General features: G+C 33.4%; 1 protein-coding gene across 1 annotated transcript; it reads left to right on the forward strand.

The window, feature by feature from the left end:
* Positions 1-816: 816 nt before the first annotated feature.
* LOC132037576 (pre-mRNA cleavage factor Im 25 kDa subunit 1) lies at positions 817-6007 on the forward strand. Its single transcript, XM_059428107.1, has 7 exons — positions 817-1021; positions 1121-1166; positions 4718-4811; positions 4890-4954; positions 5045-5131; positions 5270-5380; positions 5578-6007. Exons 1-7 carry the CDS (start codon positions 894-896, stop codon positions 5650-5652), a joined length of 606 nt encoding a protein of 201 aa, XP_059284090.1. The 5' UTR covers positions 817-893; the 3' UTR covers positions 5653-6007.
* The last annotated feature ends 3911 nt before the right edge of the window (positions 6008-9918 follow it).

Consider the following 9918-nt stretch of genomic DNA (forward strand, 5'->3'; position numbering starts at 1 on the left):
TCTGAGAAAGATATAAGTTTAGATCTCGCTCGGCATATAGGCAGCGTTTAGCTTTGGCATATGTATTATCAGATCCTAAAAAAAGCAAAACTTTCAATACTTAACATAATCTGAAAAACACTACACAACTTATGCAGTATAACGTAATTCCTACAGAACTTGTGCCCAGCGAGAGAAAAGTTCAGTTTCTGAAAATAAAAATGTTATATAATTATGTTAAGTGAAGCTGGTCTGAATATTTTTATTAAATAAGTAGCAAAAATTAAAATTAAAAATCACAGATATGAGAGATAAAAATTAAAGACCAGTTCGTCTGAGGGGAGTTTTTTTTTTTTAAAATAATCATATAAAGGCTCAATAAGCCCAGGGAAATTCCATTCTCTTCTCTTTCTAGAACTACTAGAAGAAGGCAGTACTGCCACCTCATCTTTTTTAATTGCCATTTCAGCTTTCAGCCTCCAACCCTCTCTGGAACAGCCACGTCCTTTCTTCCCTCCCAACTTTTTTTTATTTCTTCTTTAATAATATAAGTAGGCGTTTGGCCATAAATACTAAAAATAAATTTACTTTTTTTTTAAAAAAAGTTTGAAGTTAGAGTTGTATTTAATCATAATTTTTAAAATTATAATTTTTGATGAAATATAATTGTAAAAAGTAAAAATATGAAATTTTTTTAAATAATAAAATTTTTAAGTTTTTGATATTCCAAATACAACTTCAAAATTGTATTCAAAATATTTATGGTCAAAAGCCCAAAAGTAAAAAAAAAAAAAAAAATTCTCCAAAAAAGTAAATAATTTTTACGGCACCAAGTTGAAAGTCATCACCTCTCGCAGCTTCTCCTCAATATCACTCTGACACACTTGTCTTTTCAATCTCAGTTCATAGGCACTATGACTGATGAAAACAGTGCTAACGTTTTGGACATTTACCCATTGAGTTATTACTATTTCGGTTCAAAAGAGGCACTTCACTTCAAGGAAGAGACCTTGGCTGAACGCATTCAACGCTTGAAACTGAAGTATGTTTTCTCTCTTCTTCTTATTTTATTTCCGTGCTCTTTTTCTATATATGTATGTTGTTGCAATTGATTTTTGTTTCTTGATCCTATGATTTTCAGCTACAATACTCATGGACTAAGGACCTGTGTACAAGCTGTGCTTTTGGTTAGTTTCTTCCTTTCTTTCTTTTTCTCTTTTCCTTTTTGGGCTCGACTACAAGTTGTACTATTCACAATTCAGTACTCTCAATTTATGTGACAGATTATCTTTGTTTAAGAAAGAAAGAAAGGTTCTTGAAATTCTTGTTCTGAAATAAGACAGACATTCGTGTGACTATATATTATCTCATTAAGTCAAAATGAAAAGCTTCAAGTTTAAATATTTCTTAATAAGTACTCCCTCCGGTTCATAATAAGTGTCCACCCTTTTATTTTGGTTCTAAATAAGAGTCCACTTTTGTAATCAAGAAGGAATTAACTTTATTTTTTTAGATTTGCCCTTATTAAGTGCTAAATGGCTAGATCCCAATGTGCCAAGTTAGTAGTAATATCCGAATTTTGATTAGGGGTGGTTTAGTCAAAATACCTACTCCTTCCGTCCCAATTTATGTGATACTTTTTGCTTTTCGAGAGTCAATTTGACTAAATTTTGAAGCTAAATTGGATTAGATTAACTCAATATTTTAAGATTAAAATTTATATCTATGAAAACTACCTGAAAAGTACTATAAGTTGCAACTTTTCATATATCAAATTTGGCGGTCAAAGTTCATACAGTTTGAATCTCGGGAAGTGAAAAGTATCACATAAATTGGTGCAGAGGGAATATTTTTTTTGCAAGAGTTAGTATTTTCAACTAAGTGGACACTTATTTTGAATCGGAGGAGTATAATATTCTTTTTGGGCATACTAAAAAAAAAGAAGGTAGCTCACATAAATTGAGACGAAGAGGGTAGTTATTCTGGCCTTACGCCATATGCTGGAGGAATGCTTCATTTACTGTTGTGGTAGGATGCTGCACAGAGAGGAAAAAAATTAACTGGTAAAATTTGATAATTGTGTGAATTATATCTTGTAAAGATATTTCAAACAAGGTTATCAGTAAATTGTCTTCAGTTTCAGCTATTTTTTATCAAAAGTATCTTCAATCACTTTTAATCTCGGCGTGTAGGACTTCCCCATCGCAGAAGTGGAAAAGAACTAACCATTAGATGTCCTGTAACATGACCTAACCAGAGATCTTAGGTTTGGGGGCCTGAGTATGGAGAACCTTAGATACTCGGGAGTTTCAGATACTGAAATCCAAATTAGTCAGACTATTGAGTTTTAGGTACCTAATGGTTCACACAAAATAAAAAAGGAAAATAAAAAGAATAATACCAATCTCTCTATTTCTAATTTTCCGTCCCAAAAAGTGTTAAAAGTGCATTTTAGAAATAATTGAAGGTTTCTAAATTAGGAACTGGAACCTTTATAATCTTATAAATGCAGGGGTGATAAACATGATTTGCCCACCAATGTTGTTAAAAGTCTGCTTCATCATGCTTAGCCCTGAAGCACCGTGCGACAGAGGCTGGTTTTGCTCGCTTAAGCGTGCTTTAGTGCCAGCACTAAGGGTTTAAGGTGTTTGCCTCAACGCTGTGGAGCTTTGTTCTAAAGAAGGTACTTCAATCAAAAAATGATCCAGCGGGATCGGTGGCACGATTGAGATGCCTTTAAAGATAAATATAGCTTGCAAAATTATGAATTGTTAAGGAATCATTATAGATCAATATGTAGTAATTGTGTACTAATAGGAGATTAGAAATTTAGAATAAATTAGAAACGTAAAATCACAGTTTAGCATCTGACTCATATATTCAATATTATGAATATTGTTTTTGTATCTAGTTCATACTTTTAACGTTATATAGAATCGCAACTAGGAACTGTCTTGGCAGGCCAGTTACTTTGCCGAAGGGAAAGTCCAATAGAATTGGGAAGTTACAGAGAATATTACCATGGCCTCTGCACAAGGATTTAAAAAAAAAAAAAAATTAAAAAAAGAAAAAAGAGAAAAAGGGCAGTCCGGTGGACAAAGCATCCGCTTTAGTAGGGTCAGGGGAAGGGTCGCACCCCAAGGGTTGATATACAGTGGCGGTGCCACAGCCAAGCAAGGGTGTTCAACCGAGCCCCCTTCGCGGAAAAGTTATGCCGTGGAGACATGCCAATTATTACGTATTAAAGATATATATTATATATTGAACACCCTTAATATATATGTGTCATATAAAGTCGAACACCCTTGACAAAATTTCTAGCTCCAGCACTGGTGAGATAGATAGCCCACCTTAATGCAAGCATAAGTGGCTGGTCCTAGGCTCGAACCCGTGACCCTACGTTGCTCAGACTCTTCACTTTCGACGCCACACCCTTGTCAATACGACGTGGGTGTGGGATCCGTACCGGATATGGTCAATTGATTTTGGGTAATTTGACCAAAATCGACGGAGAAATTCGGGACAAATACAATGATTTCTCTAATAAAAACAAAAACTAAGGTGAAATTGTAGAAACTGGAATACCTTGTATAAGAAATTTCTATGTCAGTCCTTTTCCATATATCTCCTTCTGGGATTCTCCTCAGAATACGTTGTAAGTTTTCCACATAATGTCTCATAATTTTACATGTTACCAGTATAAAAAAAAAACATAATGTCTCATAATTTAGACCATATAACTGAACTTTAGATATTTGAATTATTTTAAGCCGAATTCCTGCACCCTTATCCGTATTGGATCCATACCCCTGAATCTTAAAAATTTAGATCATGAAAGATTTGACCTCTAGATCAACACCCGTATCGGACACCCGCACCGAGTCCGAGCAACTTAGTCGAAACCTACCGGTCACACAGAGACAGACAACCTTACCGTTGCTCCTCCAAACTTTTCAAAAACAAAACGTGGTTTCCAGCTCTAGAAGCTGTATTCTCTTATCCTTCTCTTATCCTTGGCTTCTTTCTCCTCTATGAGTAAATAATTTGAATTATTAGGGTTCTCATTTTGGAATTGAGTTGCAACTTTACTATGTGATTGTAGGATGCAGACCTTACTACTTTGATTTAATATCCATGAGTAAAAGCCTCCAGGCTGAAGTTTTTTTTTTGGGGGAAGTTAGAATATGTAATTTTGTCCCGTGTCTTTTATTAACCAACTTGATACTGCAACTACGCCTCGTTGGTTCATAAAGTGCTGAATAAATAGAGCCATACGGCATTCTGCAACTGAACCCTAGTTTATTCATAAACTGCTGATAAGTAGAGTCATCCAGATAGTTCAGCAGTCAGTTATGGAGCTTTCCAGGTTCTAAGTCTGCAACGTTAACAAATTTCCTGTGAGTAGTTAAAAGTTTGTAGTCTTCCTTTTTTTTTTTTTTTTTTTTTATAAATATATTTGATATTGGTAACATTAGTTAAAAGTTTGTAGTTCCAACATATGTTCCAATAGTTCAAGTTCCATAAATTGGTCCATGATTATTAAGTGAATAATCTCGGAACTTATTCATGGGAGTCCTCATGGATGGTCTTAATAAGGGGTGTGAATTCTATCCGAAACAAATTAAGCTGCCAAATAAATGGCTTTAGTATTCTTCTGACGTTCAAAATGTCACCGCATATAAAAGGAACACTTTTTGGTGGTTGTTAAATGTATGATATACAATACATTCTATTGCAGGTTGAATTGTTCAAGCAACCACATGTACTGTTATTGCAAGTACGAAATTTCATGTTCAAGCTTCCAGGTGGTCGTGTTAGGCCTGGTGAATCAGGTATGATGATATATTTTCTCAGTTTGTAGAAGCTGGGAGTTTGCAGCGCTGAAGGATTATTCTTGTTGACATACACAGAAATTGAATGTCTAAGACGTAAGCTCTCAAGGATGCTATCCATGAGCAAAGATGACAGCTGGGAGGTATGTCAACATTTGACATAGTGTTTTCATTTTTTTTTAACTTTTTGGCTAAGCATCTTATATATCTTTCATTATTTGATGTGTACGTAGGTAGGTGAATGCCTTGGGATGTGGTGGAGACCTGACTTTGAAACACCGATTTACCCGTTTACGCCACCTGATATAAAAAGGGCTAAGGTCCTTGGTTATAATAGTCTGAAATCTATCTCATTTGCTGTCAGGAATTCTTGAAACCATTAGTACTTCCCTTTGTAGGAGTGCACACCACTGGTTTTAGTAAGGTTTAACTTTCTTTCTTTCTTTCTTTCTCTGTAGGAGTGCACGAAACTCTTTCTAGTGAGGTTGCCCGAAAGTTGCAAATTTGTTGTACCGAAGAACCTTAAGCTTCTTGCTGTTCCGTTGTCCCAAGTTCATGAAAATTTCAAGGTACTGTACCTCAGGCAACATTCATGAATAGAAAATTAGTGTGGTGATTTGACTCAATCTGTTTGCTTTTACCACAGTGGCTCTTACAAATGAGTGGAGCATTGTCTAGTGCCTTTTGTACTTGTCATCCTTGTAATTAAAGTAAAACCTGAGTTATGTTATACTCAAGCTAATGCAGTCGATGCGATTTTCTGCAGACATATGGGCCAATAATAGCTGGAGTTCCACAACTGCTATCAAAGTTCTCCTATAACATAATGGATTCTGTCTGATCGGTGCCATAGTACAAGTTAAAGACATGGGGTTCAATGCTATTCCCATCCCGGCATGCTATTTTAAGTAGCAAGTTTAAGTTGAGAATCCCAAGATAGTAGTCACTGTGACATGTATATAGTATGAGAGAGTGTGTAAGTGAAGTCAAGACATACAGGTTTTTATTTGTTATGTTTTCGTCTGTAGTGTATGTTTCTACCTTTAGTTTGTATGTTACAACTGATGTAAGACAACCATAATGGATGATAAGTTACATGTTCATTGATGAAACATGATGTAAGTCTATTTGTTGTACCTCCCTAATAAAGATGAGAAAAGTTATGCAACTCTGCCATTAAATGGGAGTTAAAAGTATGGAACTATTTATAAGTGGGGTTAAAGATCACATTATCTTTCTATGTATTATAAAATTTAGAAAGATGACAAGGTGATGTAGATCTTTCTACGCTTTTTTAATATTATTTATCTTTTTTCTCCCTTTTTTTGTTTGGGACGAGGGTGGGGAGCTTTTCCTTATTTTTTTCTCATTTATCTCCTGTGTGAAAAAACTAAAAAACACTCATTTAACTCCTTTAATTATGTTGGACAGCACCGTTTCGAAATTCTCACAAAACCAACCGTTTCAACTAAGGCTTAATTAAAATGGAATTTCTGGTGGAATTTGAGCACATTAGCAGTGGAATATGAGGGGATTGAAAGCACTATTCTCTAGTTACACGTAATAATTTATGTATATAAATGTGCATGCTTCTTCATGTTACCCCTCAATATATCGTGCACTATTAATACATATGCTAGGAATGTTTAGCTAATGGAGAGGCGGACCCATGTACTATTTTCTGGTGCTCGAGCACCCATTAATCGTGGCATATACTCTATGTCGATATATAGAAAATATTTGAAATTTTGGTATAAAATAATAAATAGCACCCAGTAAATAATAAAAGATCTTGGTGCTCTGGTAAAAAGGTTGTAGGCTTTAAGCTAAGCCTTGAAGGAGCCAACTTCAAATTCACTCAAAGCAATATATTTTTTGTTGATTTTAAGGTGAGCAACCAGGACCATTGAATCCTGGGTCCGCCACTTACATTCAATTTCAGAGTAGGATATTTTGACCCTGTGGTAGCTTACTTGTCTTTGGAGCATTTGTTTTGGCGCGGTAAGTTTCTTTCTTGATTTTGCAGCTATACGTAGTTCTTTATTTCCGTATATATATATATATATATATATATATATATGTCTTATTTCCAAATGATATACTTTATTTTTCATATACTGTTATTTTGAATTTGTTGATCATATATTGTTGTTTTGAATTTGTTGTCTTCATTCAGGTGAGGGTTTTTTCTCATATTTTTGTGCCAATCGTATATTTGTGGAGCAGAAGCAATTTGTTTAGTCCTACAACCGTCCCAAATAATATTTTCTAATATATCGGTGGGGCAGGCTCGGACACATTGATTATTACAATTGAAAGTAAAAAAATTACTATAAAATGTTTACATTCATTGTTAGTTTTATATGCAACTGAATCTCTTTATATGTGCCTCAAGTGGATTCAGCAATCGTTATTTTCAGTCTTCTTCAAGTTTATTGTACTTTTTATTACAGGTACACCGTAGAAATTTTATAAGTGTGTGGCTACTACTCCGGGTGCTTATTATTTTGGTGTACAACAAGATAATTTACAAGTTTCCTTATTAATTTTCTGTTTTATTCATGTATACAAGTCCAAGATCACATTTTGAGTATTATCTACGTTTTCTTCTTTTGACATTCTTTTCTTCAGTACATAAATTGCCGAAGCAAAGAGGTGATAGCAACCGAATGATAAAGCTTCGACTAAGAATCTTAAATTTGGAAGTTTTATTCAAGATTCAAATGGTTTGCTCGCTTATACTAAGTTATAATTTTGCTATTAGTATAGCATTTGAATTAATTTTATTTTTGTGTTTGACAAATTATTAGTATGAAGATTGTAGTATCCGAAGGCAAACATATGAACACTAAAATGTTCCCTAATTATTCTATCAAAATGAACTTTGGCTAATTTTGCAAAAATCCCAAACACTAACGTGGGGCTTAATTTATATTCTTCAAATAGGATTGGTTATGATGTTTGAATGAGACTAGGCAAGGAAATGAGAAGGCTTATCAAACCAACGACTCCAACAAAGTAAACGTCATATATTGAAGGTAGTCCTACACCTTGATCTAACGTCAGCGACTTAGCAATGATTGATACATATAGGAGAACGTCAATAAGCTGGACTAATGACTTTTGCTACGTAAAATTTTTTTCCTTATTTTTTTCATTAAAATTTTGTTGTAGAAAAAGACATATTGGACAACAACAGAAATTAAAAGATAAAATGCCAAAAAGATAAATCAAGAAAACAAGTACAATAATAAGAATAATTATGCTTCCGTCCAAACAATTGAGAAAAAAATTAAGAAAACAAGAGAGAAATAAAAAGGGAAAACGAATATTGACGTGGAGGCCTATGTATCCACATTTTTATTAAAATCAATCACACATATGTGAACATTTCTTTTGAGAATTCTATTCTCATTACTCCCTACATCTGTAAATTAAAGGAATGCTTGGATTCGGAGTACAATAGTTAACACATTAATTTTTTATTACAGATGTGATCGTTATTTATTCGGTTACATTTACATATTTAGAATATACATAAAATTAAAATAAATAACTTTCAATAGCTTAAAGTTTTAAAAAATTACTTGAAAAGATGACAACTGTAAAAGGATTTATTTAACTATTTAATAATAAATACACTAATGCTTGTAATAACAGCGCGAAGCGCAAGAATGTACACAAGTTCTACTATAAAAGAAAATGACTTGAGGTCATTCCAAAATTACACTTTGAGCTGCAATCCCTTTTGATAGAGTGTAGTTGTTGTGGACAAACTACAAGACTCCATGAGTGATCTTGTACGAAATCGTCAAGGCAATTGATGGTGGTAACACACATCGAACTTATGAGAAGGTATGTCTAAATCCGCATTGATCCCTGAATATTGATCCCCTTAATTAGTATCAGAGCATGGTATAAATGTGTTTTTTCCACCACTATATGGTTAAAAAGTTAGGAAAAAAATGAATTTTCCATTTAAGAGATGTTGCATCCTAAAGATTTGTGAAAAATATAATTGATGTTCCTATTTTCGACTATGTTATTTGCTTGTATTGGCTGCTTCAATATGTGAATGTTATATTATTGGAAAGAAAATCGAGATCTTTCTAGCGCTGTATTATTTGTAAACTTTCGATATCGGATGAAGGAGATATGATTATCGAAAATCGGTTGTCTGAAACAGAAAACAATCTAGACGTTCAGATTAGAGAACTATTTTCTTTCCCTCTTTAGGTTTCAACGATTGCGAGTCATGTATCACTGTAAAGATATTTTTGATATCTTTCTAACGATATATTATTTGTAAAATTCCGAATTTGAATGAAGGGGATATGAGTGTCGAAATTTGGCTGCCCGAAAATATAAAAAAAATCTGAAAGTTCAGCATGAACACCCAGACTTTCGAGCTCGATTTCTCCCTCTTAAGGCTTCAGATGTGTGCAAGCTAGGGGTGTACGTGGATCGGGTTGGTTCGGATTTTTTAAATACCAAACCAAACCAATTGCGTCGGGTTTTTAAATTTATACACCAAGCCAAACCAATAAAATTCTGGTTTTTCAACCTCGGATTTTCTCGGGTTATTCGGTTTTCTCGGGTTTTTTTTCGGAATAGTCTTGATACAAAACATATAACTTTTACTTCAAATATTTCTTTAGTCCTAGTAAGGTACAACTATATAATTAAGGTGTTTCTTAAGAAAATAACACAAAATGTGAGAAGAGTAATAACATTGTATTAAAATATTTAACAAAAGCTAATAAAATCGGTTGAAATAAATATTGCTAATTAACAAGCCATAAAGAAAATGTCCATAATCTAAAAATATTAAGTCATGCTAAAATAAGTACGACTAATAAGTATTAATTACATGACAGAGAAAAAAAAAACTTAAGTTATGTATTTTCACTCTCTAAATCAATTATGCAAAACTAAAGAATAGATATTCAACATTATTGTCATTCCTAATGGTAAATTGAATTTCTTTTGTTAGCATTAGTGTTGAGTTGGTTTTGGTTTGGACTTTATTTGAGTTACTAACATCCATGTGATATAAAACTTATTGACGTTCAAAATTTAAGCTCAACTTAAATAATATGATAATAGA

The sequence above is a fragment of the Lycium ferocissimum genome, chromosome 11 (genome assembly GCF_029784015.1).
Source record: "Lycium ferocissimum isolate CSIRO_LF1 chromosome 11, AGI_CSIRO_Lferr_CH_V1, whole genome shotgun sequence".
NCBI lineage: Eukaryota > Viridiplantae > Streptophyta > Magnoliopsida > Solanales > Solanaceae > Lycium > Lycium ferocissimum.